The 25,907-nt window shown below is 40.5% G+C and overlaps 1 protein-coding gene and 1 long non-coding RNA gene across 2 annotated transcripts; one reads left to right on the top strand and one right to left on the bottom strand.

The window, feature by feature from the left end:
- The first annotated feature begins 565 nt into the window (after positions 1–565).
- LOC308377895 lies at positions 566–2,814 on the top strand. The gene is made up of 3 exons (XR_013968959.1): positions 566–1,048; positions 1,859–1,941; positions 2,537–2,814. It is a non-coding gene; the product is annotated as an uncharacterized lncRNA (long non-coding RNA).
- Positions 2,815–23,470: 20,656 nt separating this feature from the next.
- Positions 23,471–25,596, bottom strand: dgcr6 (DiGeorge syndrome critical region gene 6; the record flags this gene model as incomplete). The annotated part of the gene is made up of 5 exons (XM_080853475.1): positions 23,471–23,996; positions 24,405–24,545; positions 24,819–24,919; positions 25,037–25,197; positions 25,487–25,596. 5 exons carry the CDS (start codon positions 25,594–25,596, stop codon positions 23,916–23,918), a joined length of 594 nt encoding a protein of 197 aa, XP_080709601.1. The 3' UTR covers positions 23,471–23,915.
- Between the last annotated feature and the right edge of the window lie 311 nt (positions 25,597–25,907).

Genomic DNA, 25,907 nt, shown 5'->3' with positions numbered 1-25,907 from the left:
GCTGAAACTCCCTTGATAAGTTACCGTACTACTTGCGGAGTGCTACGAAAGATGTGAATCAGAGGCAAAAAGGCCACTTTCCTTGACAGCGGTCATTAACTGCATAGCAACGGTCAGTTATCGGAAAATAGTTGACCGCAGAACGTTGGGAAGCCCCATTCAAGTGAATGGAGCATTCTACAGCATTAAGAAGAGCCGTGTAATAATAGAAAATATTCGACAATAACCGCGAGCTTGGTCATTGTCGTTAGTTAGGCTCTGGCGATTCAGAGATCGCTTGGCTGCGGAACGCATTGTAACTAAGAAATTGGTCTCAACCACATCTAACAAATATAATCTAATGAAAGTGTGACGAGAACTCCAGCTTGCTGCCTCATATATCTCTTCCACTGACGGTACGTTCACACACAGACGAACTTCGTGCCGCTCCTATTAGGCCGTAAGGTGACCCTCGAAAAGTGCTTTAGAAACCTAACTTCGCTCCACAGGCTCCGAACTAAGCGAACTTCAGTTCATAAAAAAGAATGAGTTATGTTAAGGATTTCAAAAAAAGTTCGCCGTTTTTCGCAATGCAAGGCTATTCAAATTCACAACGTTTAATGAAGAACTAGTGTCTCCGAGGCGTATGTACATATTCGGCAGGCGTAATAATACTTTTCGCCTCGAGAGGTGCCACGGTTCAGACGTCATCAGAAGGAACGAATCAGATAGCTAGTATGTCAGCTGAGCTCGAGTAAACAGAAGTGGCATGGCAGCCATCGTATTAGCCGAAGAAGAAAAAATCTCGACAGAAAATGTAAAACAAAAGATATCTTCGAAACGCAAGATGTGTTACATGCATATGTCTTCTGTTAAGCATGAGGAAACACATAATTTCACCAACGTAAGGTGGAATACCTATCGAAACCTAGGAAACTTCGATCCAGATCAAGGTCTGGCCCCGTCCTACCTGCCATCTGTATAATTTGCCAGAAAGACAGCAAATTCATCGTCGCGAGTGGCAGACGTCCAAAAGAAGCTTTGTCAAAAACACAGACTTTAACAGCAGGTAAGACTGTTTCACCCTCACCCCCAACACACACTAACAGTAGGTAGTCTATGTGAATGCATCCCATCCCCCAAAACACACACACACACACACACACACACACACACACACACACACACAGATGTTTGGAGAAGTTGAATGACTATCTAGCCTACACTGCTGCACAATCATTGTATTTGTCCAATTCTAATATGAATGCATGTGTGAATTGCCATAATGTGTTGTGCATGTGTCTGGGTGTGAAATTACATTACACCCCTCCCCTCCAGTGTTTTAGGTTTTTGATATTGACTGAATCACAATCTGACTTTAATAGGGTAGTGTGTATGTTTATATGGATGTCAAAGCATGCCTGATGTTAATATGACACTGAATACCTGTTCAGAAATGTGACTCCTCAGCCTGATGGCCTGTCTGGTTAGCACACCGCTTCTGAGTAAGCCCATTCCCCCATACCCCCCCCCCCCCCCCTCACTTGTACACTTGGGATTATCCGCTTCTGTCCCTGTGTGTTGCTGGGCGGTCCCAGTAACCTTACTCCATCTCTAGAGGTGTATCCTGCCTGTGCTGCACATATGTGTGCTTAAGGACTCTTTTTTTGGGTGCACCACCTAGCACCCTTTTTACTATCTAGCCTACACTGCTACAATCCCTGTATTTGTCTAATTCTAATATGAATGTATGTGTGAATTGCCGTAATGTCCTGTGTGTGTGTGTGTGTGTGTGAGAGAGTGAAATTACAATCCAATACATAACATTCCCATGCCTATAATACCCCTATAAATTCTTTTTTCTTTTCTTTTGTACAAGGCAAGTTGCAGGAAGCAGCTGAAGTAAAGGATGACCAGAGCATCCTCATTCACATCAAGGACAGAGACTGTGTGGCTCTGGAGGTGCAGTACCACAAAAGTTACTACAGAGAATATACAAGGTTTTTGAGTGAGCCTGCCAGAGGAGAGAAAGAACAGCAAGTCATATCTTAATTTTATGAAAACACATACAGTACAATGTGTGTCCTATGATTGAGACAGTTTGTTCTCACAACACGGATCTCACAACGAAAGCTCTCACAACACATATCTTCTTCTATATTTTTTGTAAGGATCAGGTCAACATTTGATCTGAGCTATAAATTATTCTGCGAAAGGGTAATCCGTCAAAGGCTGCTGATCAGCCAGGAGGTGCTGAGGATGAGCCAACTGAGGAAGGCATTTATTGACCTTGTGTGCACATACTGTACATGTATTATTTTGCAATAAGGAGGATGGCAGTGTTCTTGATAGTGTGATGTTTGTTACAGTATGTGCTTCTCTTGGGAATACTTGGTATTATATATCTGTTGCATAGCAAGTAAACTCCACCAATATTATTTTATTCACTCTGAGTTAATTTGCGAAGGTGGCTATTGTATATCAGCCACAACATGAAGCCCCCCTTTGCTGGTACTCATATGACTCTTTTTTTTGTTGTTGATTTGTTGTGTTGCAGACAGGATGTATTGAAGAAGAGACTCAGCCGTGATTTTCCACAGCTAGTGTTCCACATCCCCGCCAAACGCAACACTTCTGAACTGGTCTTTGCTTTTCAGCAGGACTGTGTTGCACAGATTTATGTCATTATAGTTATTGTGCCAATTCGAAAGAAAGTGAGGAACTTGATAGCTGTCCTGACACTGACAGTGAGGACTGAGTGTCCTTAATCTGTTATTCTTTAATTCTGTTTTGTACTGTTTTCATATTTTTCATAAAGATTGTTTATATGGTTGATCAGTGTTGTATTCATTTGTGGAAGAATGAATGAATGACTGAATTAACAAATGGTCATTGGTTTAAGTACAATGCTGCCTTTTATTGATACAAGGAAGGAGGTTTATTTGTCACATACATAGAAATACTAACGTAAAGCATGTAGTGACATTTTGTTTGGTGTTAAGCTTTTTGCCTGACCTCAGTGTTTTGAAAAGTCAATGGCCAGTGATGATGCCGTCAGGACACTATCCACAGCTGTGGGGTGTACTACGAAACTCGATTAGAGAGATAGGTATGCAGTACCACGAACGTTGTTCTCTTTTGCGTCGCTACATCACCATGGTATCTTATGCTAGCAAGTAAACCTGGTCGGGAGGAGATTTTGTGCTAAGTAAAACTCAAATCGTGTGAAAACACCGCCTACTGAACAAGCGATCTCACGTGGAAGATTCTGTCATATGTTACAGGGGAAGCTCCACCTATCCAAACCCAGTTTGACAAATATATCACATAGCTGCGGTCGTAGTACCACTTAACTTATAGCCTCAGTTAAGGTTTTAGCAAGCCTCACTATGTCTAGATAGCCCGGCTATCTGTAACGAGATTCGTAGTACACCCCACTGTTTGCTGGGTGTTCACAGTCCATGTTAGATCCTCAGTCAGGCGTATTCTCATGTATTTCAAACTTGATTTAAATGACTTAACATAAACATAATATCATCGTATATTTGCCTCATTGTTCTTCTTGGACGTGGCTAGGTATACAACACTGTTTAGAATCCCTTTGGCCCGATTTTGAGGATGTTCGGATGTGTTCCTCTTTATCTGTTACGTAAATTCAAACCATGGTGGTCGCCATCTTGCCAGTCTGTTTTCAAAAAGCAGCTACCTCATTGGTGTAGAACGATCACGTGTCGAACCGTGCCACCACCCGCGACCAAAATCTTATTACGCTGCGAAGGCTCTAGTTCTGCATAAAACATAGACGTATCGACAATCGACACGAAAGTAAGCGGCGAACTTTTTTTTGGTAGCTCAGCACGACTCGTTCTTTTTTATGAGCTAAAGATTGTGTAGTTCGCCGTCTGTGGAGCGGGATGAAACGATAACAGGGTTCACCATACGGCCTATATTGGGAATGAATGGAAACGAAATTCCATCTGTTGAGCAAAAAACGCCGCCGCCTGACTATCAAAGTTGACGAACCTTTAACTTTATGCAAATGTGTACCAGGCGGTCACCAATCAGCGCGGCGTGTGTCAGAATTGGAGTTTGACGTTACTGACGTAGTGCAGAAGCCCGGTGAATTCAAAATATTTCATAGAAAATGGCGGAGCCTCGCAAGTCCGGATTGGAAAATATTTGATGTGAATCAAGCTGGATACAGGTGTTTACACGACTTTAATATGTCAACATCTGCTCGGTTTGTTGTTTATAAACTATACGAACACTGTCAGGGCAAACTGAATATTGTAGGTCTTAAATAAGCTCTCGACCATTATTGTTAGCTTGGTGCTAACGCTTTCATTGAAGATCAATGTAGAAGCTAGCTGCTAATCCTGGGTCCCGGGAGTCTGTTTAACTGGAAATATTTGTATGTGAACAAAGGTGTTTACACGACTTTTATATGTCTACATCGACTCAGTTTGTTGTGTATATACTATATGAACATTGTCAGGGCAAACTGAATATTGTAGGTCTTAAATTAAGCTCCTAACCGTTATGTTAGCTTGCTGCTAACGCTTTGATTGAAGATGAATGAAGAAGCTAGCTGCTAAAATGCTATTAGCGCTGCACTGCAGTCGAACTTGCTACATGACACTCGCAAGATGACAACCAAACATATTTTTCTGACCATGCCCCCTACGAGGCGTTCACACTAGCCGCGAATTTTCTCAGGCGGTATGCCGCCTAGGGGGCATGGTCAGAAAAATATGTTTGGTGAGTCGATGTAGACATATAAAAGTCGTGTAAACACCTTTATTCACATACAAATATTTCCAGTTAAACAGACTCCCGGGACCCAGGATTAGCAGCTAGCTTCTACATTGATCTTCAATGAAAGCGTTAGCACCAAGCTAACAATAATGGTCGAGAGCTTATTTAAGACCTACAATATTCAGTTTGCCCTGACAGTGTTCGTATAGTTTATAAACAACAAACCGAGCAGATGTTGACATATTAAAGTCGTGTAAACACCTGTATCCAGCTTGATTCACATCAAATATTTTCCAATCCGGACTTGCGAGGCTCCGCCATTTTCTATGAAATATTTTGAATTCACCGGGCTTCTGCACTACGTCAGTAACGTCAAACTCCAATTCTGACACACGCCGCGCTGATTGGTTACCGCCTGGTACACATTTGCATAAAGTTAAAGGTTCGTCAACTTTGATAGTCAGGCGGCGGCGTTTTTTGCTCAACAGATGGAATTTCGTTTTCATTCATTCCCAATAGGAGCGGCACGAAGTTCGTCTGTGTGTGAACGTACCGCTAGGCGGCATACCGCCTGAGAAAATTCGCGGCTAGTGTGAACGCCTCGTGAGACGCTAGAAAACTCGCTTCCACAAAAAATACACAATAAAGCGTTTTCAAGGACTTCAGAAAATGGTTACAACTAGGCTACCCCAAAGTGCCATGAAAAGAAACGAAAATGACATTGCAAGGTGGTTTTGAAATCAGGCTGGTCATTATCCAGTTGTTGAGGATGCATATGCACTTAACGGTATACCCCCACCATCACTTAGCATGTGTCTGGAGAACAAGACAATAGCAGTCTGTCTGCTAAATGTTCTCATCGTGATAATGGGTCATATGAATGCTGTGAATAGGAGATCTGTCACAAAAATGCTAACGTTAGCTTTCGTTAGCTACCAAAGCAGATCCTAATATCTTCCATACAACGACAAGGATCTTTGAAACAGGTGGAACGAAGTGTGGAGTGAAAACCACTGACTTTGAATGTGCGTTTTACAATAACTTTATTAACAACTCCAAATATAGGACTTCTTACTTGTGCCATTTCTCGGTCTCGATTATGACTGCTGCCTGCCCTGCATACACCGTTTCACTCAACTTTCCCAGTTACCAGCAAGCTAGCGCTGATTGGCTAGTCACTACAGGATACAATGTGTTGATTGGCGATTTAGAAAATCTGCCAAAAGCGCTGATTGGCTCTTTAGAAAGGAAGTAAAGACAGTGCCAAAAAGATTTTGTAATTCGTAACAGAAATCCGTAATGCGTAACTGAAATCCGTATCTGCAGATAGATTTTGAAAGTGTAGATAGTTTTTGAAAGTGTAGATACATTTCGTATTTGAAATCCGTATCTGTAAATAGATTTTGAAAGTGAAGATAGTTTTTGAAAGTGTAGATACATTTCGTATTTGAAATCCGTATCTGTAGATAGGTTTTGAAAATGTATGGTTTCACTATACAAAATCTATATTACAGATGCAAAATCTATATTACAGATTACAAAATATTTATGGCATTGATCTGATTCCATAGTATTGCAGGGGGTTCGCGACATGACCCTATGTTTATCAATTCACCATTTAAAACAAAAAAATGAACAATGTGTGTGTCAGTCAATCGTAGTGGTCTGCGTCTGCATAACCTGTGCAACCAGCGTTACAATGTATTTGTTTCTGCCTAGTAACGTCTCTTCAACGACAGCCAGGATTATAGCCATGGAGTTTAGCTCAAAGTAAACGGTGCAAGGAGTGAAATTGTAAGTAGGCCTACAGGTAGTTACAGAATGTGGCTGTATCTGTTATCTGTAGTTGTTAACGATTGTTACCTGCTCAAATGTAGGTTTACTTGAGGTAAATGAAAGGGAATATTGTAATGAACAGAGGTTTCAAGTAACGAAGTACAAATACTTTGTTACTGTAGGCTACTTAAGTAGAATTTTTAGGTATTTTTTTTTTTACTTACTCCAGTATTTATTTTTCTGGCAACTTTTTACTTCTACTCCTAACATTTTAACACAATTATCTGTACTTTCTACTCCATACATTTTTAAATCAGGCTCGTTACACTTGGATCCGGTGTTGTACCCGATTCAGCCCCCCCGTCAGAATATGCCCCCTCTTGACGCACCACTCGCTTGATCGGAAAGGAAAGCAGTTCGCCTAAACAAACGCAGGGAAAAATACTATACTGCGATTTCATTATTTGTGAAAGAGATGGAAGAGAAGAACACAAGTGATTACAGTCTTTAGAACTGTTCTAAAGAGTACAAACAACCGATGTTTTTCTATGCACCCCCTTGACGCACCACTCGCTTGATCGGAAAGGAAAGCAGTTCGCCTAAATAAACGCATGGAAAAATACTATACTACGATTTCATTATTTGTGAAAGAGATGGAAGAGAAGAACACAAGTGATTACAGTCTTTAGAACTGTTCTAAAGAGTACAAACAACCGATGTTTTTCTTCCAAAAACCTCGGATAATAGCTAACGCAAAAGAACACCTTTTTGTTCTGTGGAAATATATAGCCTACCCCAGCCATGACTACAAAATGAATTAATGTAATTTTGAATGAGCAAGTTGAATCATTTGACACGGTGTTTCACAAGACTAAATAACGAAATGCAGTTTAGTATCTAACAGGAAGTGCAAATAAGCAGAAAGTGCAGAATATGTGCATATGAATGGCAGTGGTATACATAATGAGATAGTATAAGATACAGTATGATACAGTACTCTGCTTACTCATACTAGTCCCATGTCTGTACTCTGAAAAGCATTTGATGATCGGATCAACAGAATTCTTTTAAAGGGAGGGGGGGGCATATCACGACAGGCCAATTTCATACCATGCAGAATAAGCACCCCCTGTTCAATTCTACTAGGAAGGTGTCACATGCATGAAACTCACTGTGCTTACTCATGCTAGTCCCATGTCTGTACTCTGAAAAGCGTTTGATGATCGGATCAACAGAATTCTTTTAAAGGGGGGGGGGGGGGGGGAGGAGGCCTGTCGTGATGCACCCCCCCCCCCCCCCCCCCCCCCCCCCTTTAAAAGAATTATGTTGATCCGATCATCAAATGCTTTTCAGAGTACAGACATGGGACTAGTATGAGTAAGCACAGTGAGTTTCATGCATGTGACACCTTCCTGGGGGGGCTTATTCTGCCTGTTGTGAAAATAGGCCTGTCTTGATATGCACCCCCCCCCCCCCCCTTTAAAAGAATTCTGTTGATCCGATCATCAAATGCTTTTCAGAGTACAGACATGGGACTAGTATGAGTAAGCACAGTGAGTTTCATGCATGTGCCACCTTCCTAGTAGAATTGAACAGGGGGGGCTTATTCTGACTGGTGTGAAAATAGGCCTGTCGTGATATGCACCACCCCCCTTTAAAAGAATTCTGTTGATCCGATCATCAAATGCTTTTCAGAGTACAGACATGGGACTAGTATGAGTAAGCACAGTGAGTTTCATGCATGCGACACCTTCCTAGTAGAATTGAACAGGGGGGGCTTATTCTGACTGGTGTGAAAATAGGCCTATCGTGATATGCACCCCCCCCCCCCCCCCCCCCTTTAAAAGAATTCTGTTGATCCGATCATCAAATGCTTTTCAGAGTACAGACATGGGACTAGTATGAGTAAGCAGAGTGAGTTTCATGCATGTGCCACCTTCCTAGTAGAATTGAGCAGGGGGGGCTTATTCTGACTGGTGTGAAAATAGGCCTGTCGTGATATGCACCCACCCCCCTTTAAAAGAATTCTGTTGATCCGATCATCAAATGCTTTTCAGAGTACAGACATGGGACTAGTATGAGTAAGCAGAGTACTGTATCATACTGTATCTTATACTATCTCATTATGTATACCACTGCCATTCATAGTATGCACATATTCTGCACTTTCTGCTTATTTGCACTTCCTGTTAGATACTAGACTGCATTTCGTTATTTAGTCTTGTGTAACACCGTGTCAAATTCATTCAACTTGCTCATTCAAATTACACTAATTAATTTTGTAGTCATGGCTGGGCTAGGCTATATATTTCCACAGAACAAAAAGGTGTTCTTTTGCGTTCGCTATTATCCGAGGTTTTTGGAAGAAAAACATCGGTTGTTTGTACTTTTTAGAACAGTTCTAAAGACTGTAATCACTTGTGTTCTTCTCTTCCATCTCTTTCACAAATTAAATCGTAGTATAGTATTTTTCCATGCGTTTGTTTAGGCGAACTGCTTTCCTTTCCGATCAAGCGAGTGGTGCGTCAAGAGGGGGCATATTCTGACGGGGGGGCTGAATCGGGTACAACACCTGTTTTGTTTCAAAATGTTCAAATGTGCGCCATCCAATACAGATCAATGACACCACAGCGCGATCCAGATACTTCTTCTTCTTCTTATAGGTTTTTTATGGCGGTTGGCAACCAACTGTAATGGTGCATTTACCGCCACCAACTGGACTGGAGTGTGGCTCAGGGGTACATGATTACAAAATCAATAAAATAAACAAACAAAACAAACAAACAAAACCAAAACAACAAAACAAAATAGAGATGAAATAAAACCTAAATTCTTGTTATCAATCCTGTTCTCTTTAAGAGCTTAATCAAATAATTGAAATTGATATGCCCCGAATTAATCTGCAAAATCTCCTTCAAACTCAGACCCACTTCATACTCCGCCAGCTTCATCCTCAACCTCTCTCTGTCTTCCTGGTACTCAATACAATGGATAAGTACATGTTCCACGGACTCAACCCCTCCACAAAACATACATTTTCCATCCTCATGCTTCCCAATCAAGACCAAAGAACTGTTAAGTCTTGTGTGCCCATACCTTAATCTGGAGAACATATCTTCCTCTCCCTTACTCCTATTTGTACTGCGCCCTTCTAATAGTCCTAGGTCTACATACAATTCACTAAAACTCCATGGTGGAATACCTGGTAGAGGAACTGTAGGACTTACTGCTAATGACTCTAGACTTGCTTCACTCACCTTGTCCTTTATTGTCCATCCATAGCTTCTTATTTTTACCCCTTCCTCTCTCTTGACATGGCTCCAATACTGGTTGACTCAAATGATTTCCTCTGTGTCCCCTCAAGTTCGCCCAATATACAAGGGCCAATTGATCTCTCCTTAAGTGAAGAGGAATTTCCCCCATTTCTACCTGAACAGCAGACACTGGTGTGGTTTTGACTGCACCACTACATATTCTTAATGCCTGATTTTGAATTACATCTAATTTGTTTAATAAAGTTTTAGCTGCCGATCCATATATTATATTTCCATAATCAAACATTGATCTAATCAACCCTGTATATATTGTACTTAATGCAGCCCTACTAGCCCCCCATACCACACCACATAGACACCTCATTACATTTAACACCCTTTTACACTTCTCAATCATTTTCTGGATGTGTATTGACCAGGTTAGTCCTTTATCCAACCATATTCCCAGGTATTTAAAAGAATCCACTCTTTCCAATTCCTTTCCTGAAAGTTTGATCTTTAAATCCATTCCTTTTTTCTTTCTAGAAAAAAACACTGTTTTAGTTTTATCAATCGAAATCCTAAAACCCCACTTAATTGCCCATTCTCCTACTAAATCAATTGCTTGTTGGATCTTACTTGCAACAAATTCCAGATTCCTTCCCCTTTTTCACATTGCACCGTCATCCGCAAATAACGCCACCTCAACAAAATGTTCCACATCCTTAAATATTTCATTTATCATTATTGAAAATAACAACGGACTAACAATGCTTCCTTGTGGGATGCCATTTTCCACTTGATACCTCTCACTTATCTCTCCATTTATTTTCACCATTATTATCCTTTCAGTTAGAAATTCTTTAACCCACCTTAACATTCTTCCGTTAATTCCCATTTGGTTTAACTTCATCAACAACCCTTGCCTCCACATCATGTCGTATGCCTTTTCTATGTCAAAAAATACTGCTATCACTGACTCTTTATTTACCTGAGCTCTCCTTATAGAATCTTCTAGATATATTACAGGGTCCATTGTGCCTCTGCCTCTTCTAAAACCACTCTGGTCGTTTCTTAACATTTCCTTACTCTCTATTTCGTACGTCAATCTGTCATTTATCATTCTTTCCATTGTTTTCCCCATTTGGGATGTAAGAGCAGTTGGTCTATAATTACTTGGGATTTTTGGATCTTTCCCTGTTTTTTATTATAGATTCTTTCCATGCTTTTGGTAAAATCCCCTCTACCCATACTTTATTATAAAGACTTAATAATATTTCTTTTCCTTTATCTGTAAGGTTTTCCAGCATAGAATAGCAAATCCCATCCCCCCCTGGAGAAGACTTCCCCATCTTTCTTAATGCATTATTAAGTTCTGCTTTTGTAAATATTTCATCCATTACTCCTCCTATTCCCTCCTCATTATTAAACTGAAAACTAGCACTTGTCTCTGCTCTTGCTCTTTTTTCCTCTTGGTTTAAATTCTCACTACTATGAACTTTACTTAAAGTCTTAGCTATTATCTTTGCTTTGTCCTTATTACTAGTGATTACTGCATATTTTCTCCATCAACCAGCGCAGGATAGCCATATTCTTTCCCATTCCCTCTCATTTTCTTTATCATACCCCAAACTTTCCCCACTGGTGTGGTTCTTCCAATTGAATCACAAAAACTTCTCCAATAATTTTTCTTGGCTTCCTTAATAGTTTTCCTGAGTATAGATTGTGATTTTTTTAAATCAATTAAATTTTGAAAATTATGAGTTATTTTTAAAAGTCTAAATGCCTTATTCCTATTTTGAATTGCTTCTTTACATTCACTTGACCACCAAGGTACTATTTTATGCAATGTCTTGGGCTTAGATTTTGGAATGGCCAATCCTGCAGCACTAATTATACCATTACTAATATCCTTACATAAGATCTCAATGTTTTTATCTGCATCTATTGTTGTTAGTAAGTCATCACTTACTTCTCTGAACAACTCCCAGTCTGCCTTTTCTAGTATCCATTTTTCACTTTTCACTTCATGCTCTATTATCATTTCCTCTCCCACTTGAATTTTTATAGGAAAGTGATCACTTCCTATAGTGTTGTCCCTCAGAACTTCCCATTCACATTTGTCTGCAATATTTATTGTAGCTAGAGTCAGATCTATTGCCGACTCAGATCCTCTTGTAACATCCATTCTGGTGCCTGAACCATCATTTAAACACACTAATTCCTCTGCGTCCATAAATTCTTCAATTATATTCCCATTAGCATCATCCCTATCTCCCCATAATGTGCTATGCGAATTGAAATCTCCGCACCATAAAACCCTCCCTCTTATATCTTTCCATATTGTTCAAATGTTCAAATGTCGCCATCCAATACAGATCAATGACACCACAGCGCGATCCAGATACTTCTTCTTCTTCTTCTTATAGGTTTTTTATGGCGGTTGGCAACCAACTGTAATGGTGCATTTACCGCCACCAACTGGACTGGAGTGTGGCTCAGGGGTACATGATTACAAAATCAATAAAATAAACAAACAAAAAAAAACAAAATATACTGTTTTCGAGCGTAATTGACCCTTCCGCAAACTCCGCACCCCTTAGCAACGTTTGGTATATCAGTCAAGCATTCACGTTTCCCAGGTTCTCAGCATTGGTATGAATGGGGTGGCAACATGTTTTCAACCGTGTCAATTTCAGCTCTACCCAAAGAAATCATAAGCATTTTTTGGAAAAACAGCAAGATCTCAGATCAAGCAGGCAAAAGGGTCTGCAATATGCTTATATAGGCTACAACCACGACATTACATGCCGTGTTTGTAGACAGACAAATGCTAAGGCTAAGGTTCATTCCAGCTATGTTTATTTGTTCTAATATCTACACAGTCGCCGCTACGCAAACATGTAAGGTGGTAAAACTGAATCGTATTTTAAGCAAGGGTTTTCTCACGTTTTCGATGCAGTGGGCAGATTTTAGCGACATAGCTTCTTGGATCAAAGTAGGTGCTTCTGTTTACGTTGCTGACATTCAGCTGATGGGGGGGGGGGGTCGTCTACATTGTTTGATCCACAGCAGGCATTTCTCTCTCTGGGTCTTGGGTTTCGGGAAGGGATAAAATGTTACCCCTCCCTCCAGCCTTTTTGGATATCGACTGTCAGAATTACACACTCCATAAGCACAACGTTTCATTTTCTCTTCTCGAGCAGACGTCTCTCTCATTGACTTCCATTCATCAAAATGGCTCGCTTGACTGAGGTCCCGAGCTTAGTAACCGTTGCTATGCTATGATTGATCAGTTACCGTTTTGGGGAGTGGTCGCGGAAGGGTCAATTGGATGAAGCATAGAAACCCATAACACTCATTGGTTAGGGCTATCCATCTTCTTTACGCATGACGCAAAACAAGACAACAGAGGCGAACAAATGAGTGAAGCTGGTGGAGATGGGGCGTAAACGGCCTCTGCGGAAACTGAATCCGGAACCTGCTCTTCGGGCGGTTGGCAACAGCTGGGCTGAGAATGGTCAGGAGATGGAGGAACTAGGAAGTGACGAAGTAGGAAGTAATGGAGAGTTGGAAGGGAGCGAGAGTAACGAGGAGTGGAGTAATGGTCAAAGTAAAAAGAAAAGGAAAGGAAACAATGATTGTGTTGAGTATAATTTGTTAAAGGATGATGGGGAAAAGTATAAGGTGTTTGTTAAATTAGGACAAGAAGGTGCAACGTTTAAAGAGTGGAGTCCTATACAGCTTACTAAATGTCTAAGCAGAGAAATTGGGGAGGTAAGGAGCGCCAAAATATTGAGAAGTGGACAGCTACTGTTTTTTTGTAAAGATGAAGAACAACTTAGGAAAACAATGAAGTTGAGTAAAATGAATGGTAAATCAGTGCAGTGCTCTAAGGCTTATGACAAGAAACTAACCAGAGGAGTAATCACCGGCATTCCGACAAACATACAGATGGATGCGTTTATAGGAAGCATTAAGCACATTTAAGTATGTGATGCTAAACGGCTAAAAACAAAACGTTTTGGAGACATTTGTGATAGCCTGTCTGTTATGCTTACGTTTGAAGGGGAAACATTGCCAGATAAGGTTTTTGTTGGCTTTATGAGGTACGAAGTAAAATTATATATCCCTCCTCCACTTCGATGCTACAAATGCCAACGATTCGGACATATAGCGGCGGTGTGCAAGAGCAAGAAAAGATGTAGCAAGTGTGGAGGTGAGCATGATTATGCCGAATGTGACAAAGAACATAACCAATGCTGCAACTGTGGAGGGGAGCACAGCGCAGCATATCAAGGATGTGAGTTTAGTAGAAGAGCTAAAGAAGTCCAAAGAGTAAAGGAAACTGAAGGAATTAGCTACTCTGAAGCAGTACGCATAGTCCCCAGAGTGGAAATGGTATCAAAGCAAAATGAGAGCAATGAAAATAATACATGTGAAAAGGTTGAAAAACTGGAGAAAGAAAATCTAAATGTAAGTAAAAATGATTTTGTGATTTTTATGGTGGAGGTCATAAATTGTTCAGCACAGACATCAAGTCGTACTGAGAGAATTACAATTATCGTGAAGGCAGCTGAAAGGTACCTTAAGAGGAATGATTTGGGAAACAGTTAGAGACAACTTTGGTGTAGCCACTCAATCTACTCAGAACAGTTCTGGGGTAGATTAAATGGCGATAAATATAAGCATACTACAATGGAATGCTAGAAGCCTGATTGCTAATGGTCAAGAGTTTCAAAAATATATAGAAGAATTTAAAGAGAAACCAAATGTTATATGTGTACAAGAGACATGGTTAAAACCAGAACTAGATTTTATTGTAAAAGGATATTCAACAGTTAGAAGAGATAGAGAAAATGGTAAAGGGGGAGGAGTAATAACTTTTATACAGAATGGTTTGAACTATAAAGTCACACAGATACATGACAAGAATGAATCAGTTATAATTAGAATATGGACCAACAAAGGTTCTATAAGTATTATAAACTACTATAATCCTTGCCAAAAAATAGATGGTAGCATACTGGGAAGTGTTGTAGGAACAACACTAAGTGAGGTAATATGGTGTGGGGATTTTAATGCGCACAATACATTATGGGGAAGTAACAACACAGATGCAAATGGTCTTGCATTAGAGGAATATATTGATGAGAACAGTTTGGTGTGTCTTAATAATGGTGAGGGTACACGATATAATAGTGTTAATAATTCTGAGTCAGTGCTTGATTTAACTTTTGTGTCCAATGCAATAGCAGGTAGGAGTACATGGAAGGTAGATAAGGAAACTACAATAGGTAGTGATCATTTCCCTATATTAGTTAAAATTGGGGTAGAGAGATGGCAGGAAAGGATTAAAAATATTCCAAGATGGAAAATAGAAGATGCGAATTGGGAACAGTTTCAAATTATTTGTGCAGTTAACTGTATGAAGCTCAATAAGATCAAAGACATAGAAATAAATGAATTTAATAATGCATTGGTAAATTAAATAATATTATCAGCTGAGGAAACAGTACCTAAAAGTAAAGGAAATAGAACCTGTAAGAATGTACCATGGTGGAATGATGAGTGCAGTAAAGCAATTAAAGAAAGAAACAAAGCGTTTAAATATGTTAAGAAATATCATTCCCAGGATGCTTGGGTAGAGTATAAAAGGGCTCAGGCAGTGGTCAGGAGAACAATTAAAATACACAAGCGTAACTGTTGGAGGGAATACTGCAATAGTATAGGAAGAGATGTGAGATTATCTGATGTATGGTGTATGATAAGGAGAATGGGAGGGATTAGAAAGAATTACGAATTACCTGTGTTAAGCAGTGGAGATGTAATGGCAGTTAGTAATTTAGAAAAAGCGGAGATGTTAGCTGAGACGTTTAGGAAAGTGCACAGTTCTGAGAACCTCTCTAACGAGGCACAAGTAAATAGATGCAAAGTGTTGGAAAATTTCCTTGATATTTTAGGAAAGAAAGGAAAAACAGAAAGTCCATTAGATTTACCGTTTAATTTATTTGAGTTGAAGAAGGAGGTTGGTAATGCCAAACAAACTACTCCTGGGAGAGACATGATATGTTATAAGATGTTAGACAATATGACAGATAATAATCTGGAAATAGTACTGCAACTTTTTAATAAAGTGTGGGAAACTGGTCACCTGCCAACAGAATGGAAGCTTGCCATTATAATACCCATTTTAAAGCCAGGGAAAAATCCGTCCGACCCTTCTAGCTATAGACCTATAGCATTAACATCCCAATTATGTAAAGTAATGGAAAAAATGATTTATGACAGAATAACTTACTTTGTGGAAAGCAAAAAACTTTTTTCTCCATACCAGAGTGGATTTCGTAAAGGTAGAAACACAATGGACTCAATATTATGTTTAGAAGCGGACATTAAGAAAGCACAAACTAATAAGGAGGTGGTAATAGCCGTATTCTTTGACATTGAAAAAGCATACGATATGCTGTGGAAAGAGGGTTTATTCATTAAACTGCAAGAATTGGGAATTGGGGGTAATACATATAATTGGATTTCAGATTTTTTGCGTAAAAGGGAAATACAAGTGAGAGTAGGTGGAGAATTTTCAAAAACGCACATGGTTGAGAATGGGACACCACAAGGAAGTGTGTGGCCCACTGTTATTTAACATCATGATAAATGACATATTCTCTAAAATTGACAAGAAAATTGGAAAATCTTTATATGCTGATGATGGAGCATTATGGTTTAGAGGTCGAAATGAAACATATGTCAAATCAAAAATGCAAGATGCCATAATTGAAGTTGAAAAATGGGCAAATAAATGGGGATTTAGACTATCAGTAGCAAAAACTCAAGTAATATGCTTCTCCAGAAAGCATAAGATAACACCGGTATCATTAAAATTGTATAACCAAACTCTAGAAGAAATGAAGAACGTTAAATTCCTTGGGATGTGGTTTGACGTAAAGTTGACATGGAAGGTACATCTTGGGAAAATGGTTAGTAAATGTAAAAAGGTAGTTAATATACTACGCTGCCTATCAGGACAAACATGGGGAGCAAGTAGAGCAGCTCTGCAAAACATATACTGGGCTCTTATGAGGTCTACTTTTGATTATGGATGCATTGCATATATGTCAGCAGCAGAGTCAAATGTCAAAGCACTGGAGGTACTGCAAGCACAGGCCTTGAGGATATGTAGTGGGGCCTTTAAAACATCCCCAGTGTCATCAATGCAGGTGGAAATGGGTGAGATGCCACTTAGAATAAGACGGGTTCAGTTGATGTTGGCATACTGGGTTAATATCAGGGGACATGATGACAGCCACCCAGTTAAACATGTCTTAAAAGACTGCTGGGAACACAATGAGTCCAATCATTGGAGCTTTGGGTGGGTTGGTGATGCAAAAGCAGAGAACATAGGGTTGCACAAGTTGAGATACTGTTCAACAGTTACAATCTCTCCTATACCTCCGTGGCTTTTCCCTTTACCATTAGTAGATTTGAATATACTCAAGGTAATCAAAAAAAAAGATAAAGAAGTGGCAGTAAAAGACATTGTAAGAAACTATATAGACAATAATTTTTCAAATCATGTACATATTTTTTAATCCTATCTGCTCTAGTAACCGGCGTTGGCTAGCTCAGGGGTTACTTCCAATCTACGACAAGATTTGACATCCTGCAGTTTGTGGGATCGAACCTCGGGCGCTGTCCAGCGTTTTAATTTCGGAAGCAAGAAGCTTTGGAACATTTTTACGTAGTTAGCAAAAGCCTTTCCAACATTCTGACAATAGCCTATAAAAACGTATTGATATACAGTGTAGCCACTTAACCGCACTGCCTATACACTTTAAACATGTATATCTTTCTGACGTAGGCCAGTTAAATATAATGAACCAAACGTAGAAACGTGATGTAGAAATTAAGGGTCATTCAGGTGTCAACTTAGGTTTTCTCCATTATATGCCGTGGGCCATTACAACATATAAAATGGTAATTTTTAGAGGTGACGTATTCCGATTTTCTTATCCTTTTTTCTATGCTGAACACACCATATATTAGAATGACTTTGGATTAGACCAGATGCAACTTTGTAACTTTGCAGAGTATAGTTAAAAAGCCAGTCAAATGCAATTCTGCATCTAACCAGAGGAGCAAGAAAATAATAACATTAAAGTGTAGAATAAGTTTATTAGTCCTATAGCTTACAGTGTATATGCACAGTGGTGCAATATATACATTCTTTATGTACAGAACAGAGGAATTGGGTAGAAGTGAGAGTACAGAGGGAATAATAGGGCCATGTGTATGTTTTAGGAGTTCAGAGCAGCATGAGCACAATGAACACAACTAAAAGTCATTCAAATCCATTGATTAATCGTGGCTGTCGGATGATGCCATACACTGCAAACGGTTTCAAAAGGGACTCTGGACAGCCTGAAATGATACAGTCAAAGGCTGGTGGATAGAAATCTTATCATCTACAGCCTCTCAAAGCTAAGATCCGAGAGCCATTGATGGTCATATCATAGGAAAATAACATTCAGTGCAGGGCCAGTACTATGGCTTCTAAAGAGAGAGTGTGGAAAAGATGGAGGTCATGAAAGTTTCAAGCAAGCTAAAGTGCACTCAAAGTATATGTGTGTGTGTGTGTGTGTGTGTGTGTGTGTGTGTGTGTGTGTGTGTGTGTGTGTGTGTGTTTGCAGGTGTGTGCACTGTAGCTCATCATTTCTTAGGTATTCCCACATAGCATAACCAAAAATAAGCAATTTTTGTTTCAGGCTGGCATAGTTTCTGGCAAATAGCAATGTTTTCGTCTGTCAATCTGGGGCAACTGGCTTCCACTTTCGGTGACAGTACTTCAAACTGCCAGAAGATGACGCTCAAAGACCAGGAAATGTATTTATTCAATAGCGCTCAGTCGAAGCGCATATGCATCAATTGGTATTTGTTTTTGTTTGTAGTTAGGTTCAGAAAAACACTATGACACACCCGATCCTTTAAACAAGGTTCCGGAACATTAACGGATGGACAAAGGTGAACTTTTTTAACAACTTCTGAAATGTCTTACATACAATTTTACTGATCCTTTCATGACAACGCACCACTCCAGCGATATACAGATCACTAGTTGACAACACAATGAGCGTTAATTCCACTTGAAGTAAAGCCTATTTAGGGTGTTGACGCCATTCTTGACAAATGGTAGGCTACTTTACTCTAACTGTGGCAACTTGTGCAATTCAAATACGCGAGTAAAACGAAACTTCCGGGTTGTAACGTGTAGCCAATCTTTTCTGACGTTGTATGACATCGTGACTGAAGTTACAAATACCTTCCTATCTGTGCATGTAACCGGCGTTGGCTAGCTCAGAGGTTACTTCTGCCCATCAACGGAGAAACACTCCTGCAGTTTGCAGGGTCAAGCCCCGGGCGCTGTCTAGCGTTTTAATTTCTTTGCTTTGGAAAATGTTGACGACGTTTGCAAAAGCCTTTCCAACATTCTGACAATCAAAAACCTATTGGTATACAATGTGTGATAGTGTTACAAATACAGTTTCCGATGCCACGAATGAAGTTATACGTGACACTAATACCATTAGTTGCCCACACTTTTAGCCACTAAAACACACTGCCTACACACTAAGTTACATACGTTAACCATCGATATTAATCTTATGTAGGTCAGTCAAGTTTTTTTTTTTTTAATGAACCAAACGTAGAAATGTGATGTAGAAATGAAGTGTCATCCAATTGTCAAATTATGTTTCTTCCATTATAGGCCGTGCGTCATCACAACACATTACTAAATGGTCATTTTTGCCATTGTTTGAGCATAACTCTCTCCAGTTCAGAGGTGAAGTATTCTGATTGTCCATTCTAGAAGATGGCGCTCAAGGATAATTTTTGCAATCGAGAGAACGCAACGAGAAAGGGGTTGACCTTCTGTTTCCCCATTGCTTTAATTAAACCTGCCAATAGCCAATCTTTTCTGACGTTGTATGACATGGTTACTGAAGTTACAAATACCTTCCTATGGCCCTACCTCAAAGAATTGTTCGAAATCGTCGGGAGCAAAAAGGACTTATGGAGAATGCGGTGCAAACTTTTCGAACCCAAGAACCATGTAAGAATTGCTACTGGCTAGCAGCTAGTAGCATGATAACATTAGATAGGTGGCTCAGACACCGTGCAAATCCTCAGGCATATTTTTCAGTTACAATAATGGGGTTTTTACATTATACAGTGCAACTCGGTAACTTTCTAAAAATCAAAGCAAAAAAAAATTAAGGGAACAAGTCCAACAAGGCCATTACAGCTGTCTACAGTGCACTGAAAATACCCATGTGTGTACCTGCCCCTTTTAATTTTTAAAGCTGAACTATATCTATATTCTTTCACTTTAAATTTAAAAGCTACAAAACACTATACAGTATATTTACTAGCCCTCATTACAGATGATTAGCATCACATTATTGGTTTGTTATTGAATTGAAGGTGTTCCATGAAATAAATATGACATTTTGAGTTTTTTATTTGTCATTTTAACAGGTTAACTCCTGTCAAGCTTGTATTTCTGGTAGAATATGTGAAGACTATGAACCTAGTTGAAAAGGCCCTTGATGAGAGACGAATGTGCAAATGGGGTGGAGGTCTACTTGAATTCCAATAAAGTTTGAGAAAAACATGCTCTCCGAGTTGGTTGTCTTTGACAGCATTATTATATTTTTGTATGACAATTTTTTTACCATGTCTTGGGCTCCATGTAGCAAGCTATTAAATTAAGCTTTTTTTATTTTTATTTTTTACTTTTTACTTTAAGTACTTTTTAAAGCCTGTACTTTTTTTTACTTTTACTTGAGTAAAGAGGTTAAGTGGATACTTCAACTTTTACCAGTCTTTTTAAACTCCAGTATCAATACTTCTACTTGAGTAACGAATGTGTTTACTTTTGACACCACTGATTAGTAGTAATTACATTTGATTATTTTTTTTATTATGTTAGGCATGTGTTTAGTGTTGAGGGTCAGTTAATCATGATGTACATGATGACTTTTTAGCTTGCTTTACAGTGTGTAGTTTTTAGTGATGATTAGCAGTAGAATAATTATGTTTTCATTAGTGCATATCTACCTGTAACTATGAAATGTTGTTTTTGATAGCTTAGAACGAGCACTTCAGTCTACATAGGAGTGGGTCCTTGTGACGCCCACTTGGCCTTTTCTGTTATATTTCTGATTGTCTGCTCCCCAGCACTTGGATTCAGGTGTGCGTGTGGGCGGGGCCGCTCCTGATCAGCTGAGGAGCTACACCGGTGAGCAGCCGTGGCCTTTATAGGAGCTGCTTCCGTGATATGTCGAGAGAGGCTCTTTGAACTACACGATTGACTGTTCCGCTGTCCTTTTGGAGAACTAGTTCATTCAAGTTAATTGATAAATTCTGTTGTTTGAACGAAATTGTCTTGCCTCTACCTCCCTTATTGTTTCGGCAACCCTAGGCCCAACCCTAGGCATGACTCCAGGGAGTCAATGTTTATGGCCGCTGTAGACACTCGCACACGCTTGTAAAGGGAAGGGTATTCAGCTTCTTGCAATTCACTTCACCACTAAATGCCACACAAGAAATATTGTACAAAGATTAAGGGAAGACGACCAGATCAATTACAGCAATTGAAGTGATACATGTAAATAAAAGTGTACCTACTTCAGCTTAAATAATTAAATTGAAGTTTCTTTTTTAAAGTTACGTTTCCCATTGCTATTTTCTTGTTTTGTGTTCTCTTTTACACTAGTTTCCAATTGTACACCATCGTTAGTATCTACAGTACTGTATTTACAGCATTAATGGATACTGGGCCCTTTGTACCTTTTGTAAGACAAAAAAAGCTACTGAGCATTCATCCATCAGAATAGAAGCAGAGACAGCTGCACTGACCGGTTTAAAAAAATCTTCCTTACCACACCTTTGTAGCAAAACTTGAAGCAATACAAAGGAGTTCCCCCACAGAATTTCAGGTACTTGGATCAATACAATACATAACCTTAACCAGAACAAGAACCGGAATCCAGTCCAAATCCAAAGAACCAGAACAGCAGACAGAACAAGGCACATGAACAGTGCTTGACGTTAATGGCAAGATAACTCTGCACCGACTGAGCCAGAAAGCCAGGCTTACATACTGTGGCTGAACCAGAGAGCCAGGCTTACATACTGTGGCTGAACCAGAGAGCCAGGCTTACATACTGTGGCTGAACCAGAGAGCCAGGCTTACATACTGTGGCTGAGCCAGAGAGCCAGGCTTACATACTGTGGCTGAGCCAGAGAGCCAGGCTTACATACTGTGGCTGAGCCAGAGAGCCAGGCTTACATACTGTGGCTGAGCCAGAGAGCCAGGCTTACATACTGTGGCTGAGCCAGAGAGCCAGGCTTACATACTGTGGCTGAGCCAGAGAGCCAGGCTTACATACTGTGGCTGAGCCAGAGAGCCAGGCTTACATACTGTGGCTGAGCCAGAGAGCCAGGCTTACATACTGTGGCTGAGCCAGAGAGCCAGGCTTACATACTGTGGCTGAGCCAGAGAGCCAGGCTTACATACTGTGGCTGCTGAGCCAGAGAGCCAGGCTTACATATTGTGGGTGAGGAGAGAGCCAGGCTTGAATCCTGGGGCTGAGGAGAGAATCAGTCAGAGGTGTACTAAACTGCAGAGTGAGTGGGAAGCAGGGACGCAGTCATACACAGAGTGGAGTAGAAGGGCACATGGCACAGACAGCATAACATGACATGCGCTCAAGAAAACCTGATTTGAGATCAGCTGTGCGCCAGCATCATTAATTCCTTCTGCAAGTTTGTTTGTGGAACAAATGGTATTGGCATCTGCAGCTCTTTTGAGGGAGCGATGGAGAAACTACCAATATTTGTGTATCCCTCTATGCCCCACAATCCCTTGCTTCAGCTGATGCAGCATGGCCTTTCCTTGAGGGTTTGGAGATACCGTTAACTAAATACCAGTGCCAAAAGCTAATGTTATATTCTTTTCAGTAGGGCCAGTATCCCTTGTTTGAATTCAAATCAACTTCTAGCATTGCACCTGTACATTTTATATATACATACATTTCTATGGAGATAACCCTCAACATCCCCCGATCATGTCCTGTGTATAACAACTTGTCAGTCGAATATTTCTCTACAAGTAAAACATTATTCTGATGCAGTAACTGATATTGAGCAGATATAGATCTAGATATCATTTTCATTACATGACTCACCAGTTGACCATGAAGTGTATAATATATATGTGTATATATACTCATAGAGAGGTTAGCATGAATAGTACATATCCATAATCTTTTAGGTTTATGATCAGGCTGTACAGAGGGCTTCCTTCTCCACTGAAGGAGCAGGATGAGGTGGATCAGCTAACTACTGAACAGTACAGAAACATGCAAAACATTCATATTATTGGTAGGTATTTGGCTTCATTGTGTATACATTTTTTACCCTTAATAGTGTATCCTTAATTCAGTATCAAATCCAAGCAGAGTTCTAGTCTCATGTTTATTTGGCTCAGGGCAGCAACTGAAAAACATCTCACAGTTCATGGGTTATGTATTTATTGCAATAGCCATGAACACACAGCGAGGTGAAAGGCTCTACTTACGTACCTGGTTAACTAGCCGACAAAAACATATCGAGTAATCTAACACTCTAGACATCTCCAGAGAAAACAAAAAGGGTTTCAGAACTCAAAAATAAAGAATCAGAATATCTGAAGTCCTGCAGCAGACTTAACAGTGTCAGTTCACTTCAATGTTCCAAAACCAGACATGTGGTCAGTTGCCTGGCCTGGTGTGGGGAATCACAGACAAGCCGGTTAAGGAGCCCTCCACAACGCTGAAGATGATGTCCCCACAACTCAGAGTCCTGCAGGTCTCGTGCCCACACCTCACTGCATCCTCACCCACTGCAGTTGGCTGGAGGGGGGCATTTTGAACAGTCGATTCTAAATCTGCCAACTTTTTGGTGTCCTTTCTGCTGTCAACTGTTCTTCTGTGAGCCATCAGTGCTACCAGAGCAGTGAGCACTTTTACGAACCATAGAGGCTCCCGGCAGGAACGTGTCGATCCATTACGGATGCAGTCCCACAAACGACCACTAGAGAGGGTCTCAGGGTAGGGTTCCTGACTGCATCTCTTTCTGCTGGAGCTTGAGTACCAGCTCAAGCAGATTCATCTGAATGGTCACTTCCTGTGAAAAGAACACGCACACGCGCACACACACACACACGCACACGCACACGCACACGCACACGCACACACACACCTGTTTGACGCAAAATGCTACTTCATGACGTCTCAGATACATGGCACCTGACCCTACGTGACCCTGACACGTTAGAGAGGTACTAGTAATGTTCTACAAATGCAGAGTCACTTGAGCTCCCCCTCGCTCTTCAGAGTGGTCGAAGTGGAAGTGTAGGGAACAAACAGGGGCAGTTCAATGAGGAGGCATCTCATGCAAAAACTGTGTACATGTACAATCTATCCAATCAAATCTAAGCTGGAAAGGTGAGATGGGTTCATGGAGGTCTGTTGTCTCAAGTTTTAAGTGACTACTACACAGTGAGTCTGAATCTTGGCAGACAGGGGGGCAGACCTGTGGGTTGTTGGTGATGTAGAAGCCGGGAACGCCAGCCTTTTCCAGCGTATTCTGTTGGTCCAGGACCTTCTGGTCGATCTCAGCGATGATCTTCTCATCCATCATCCTCTGCTCCTCCCGCACACGCTGTTCCAGAGCCTGAAGGCACACACATACACACATAGCAGGGTAACGTGAGGCATTGCATTGCCTGTTTGAAAGTGAGTGGGTGTCACATTCAATGTTTGCGTGTGCCTGTGTGTGAGCGCAAACCTCTTTTAAACCCTTAACTTGCTTTCCAAAACCTTCCCCTGTTGTGTTGTGTGTCATTAAAATATGTTTTCTGACTGGAGTTAGGTGCATTTCCATATAATCTCAGAACAGAAGTGCTAATAGACAGCCTTACTCCGGTCTCTTCAATGATGTTTGTACCTCTGTCTCGGTCCGCTGAGTTGCTTTCAGGAGGGCCAGATTATGAGACTTGCAGACCAGTAAAGCTTGCTTGTGCTTTCGCATCAAATCCTGTTTAAGTACTGAGATACAGAGGAAACAAGGAGAGAAAGAGCAACAGTGAGACAGGATGCAAAACAGGCATTAGCACATATCTAAACACTTTGCCTTACATAGTTTTACACTTCAACCCTACGCACTTCTGTGTTCAGTATGCAGCTTCTGTCTTTGGTTAAAGAGATTCTTCTCCGTCAGGTGCTGGATGTCGAGCAGGCCCTGGACAATCTCATACACGGTGCCGTCAATGAGCGCCAGGGCCAGGTCGCTCAGAGTAGTGTAGGACAGGCGCTGCTGGAAGGAGCTGGCAAACAGAGTCGCAGAGCGCAGTACGACATAAGCCCCGGAGAACATGTACTGACTACAAATGTTGTGCAGACATTGCAACAATAGCCTCTAATTAAAAGTGAAATTAGTTTAACCTTAGCCTATGCTGGGTTAATTATCAGCCAGCAGTAACAGCTAATATTTAACAATCGTCTATTTGGTCCCCTATCTTAGTAATGATGTTAAATGTAAGGAAAGTACTGTCAACTAGCACAACCTGATGTTAGGTCCAATGTTCAGTGTAAAGTTAGGTCCTGTGCGTTTACCTTGGGAGGTCTTTGACAAGGGATTGGAGCTCGGATAGCAAATAATAATGGCGCTCTTGCTGTTTCGTAGAGTCAACGAACTGATCGGAGACACTCCGGTATGTATCCATTTCGGTCAATAATGAACAGTCAATAACACCAAAGATTTAATCTTTGATAACACTGTTTATCGAGGTGGCTTGCTGCTCAATGAGCTACACAGTTAAAGAAAGGAAATGTAAAGCTCGCTGATTGGAGGTTCCTAGTGGTTTGTTAGGACCCTAAGATCAAATAGCTGACTTTGAATATGCCTGAATGCCAGGAACCTGGTCCAAATCACGTTTACTTCATAATGCTTTAAGCGTACGGCCAACATTCTAGTAACTCTTACTCTAAGAGTTAACTAAAACGTGAACACTGTTGAACAGTTTTGCAGTGATTG

The sequence above is a fragment of the Sprattus sprattus genome (genome assembly GCF_963457725.1).
Source record: "Sprattus sprattus genome assembly, chromosome: 16".
Taxonomy (NCBI): Eukaryota; Metazoa; Chordata; class Actinopteri; order Clupeiformes; family Clupeidae; genus Sprattus; species Sprattus sprattus.
Note: the sequence above shows the minus strand (reverse complement) of the source record. Positions and strands in the feature narration are given on the sequence as shown.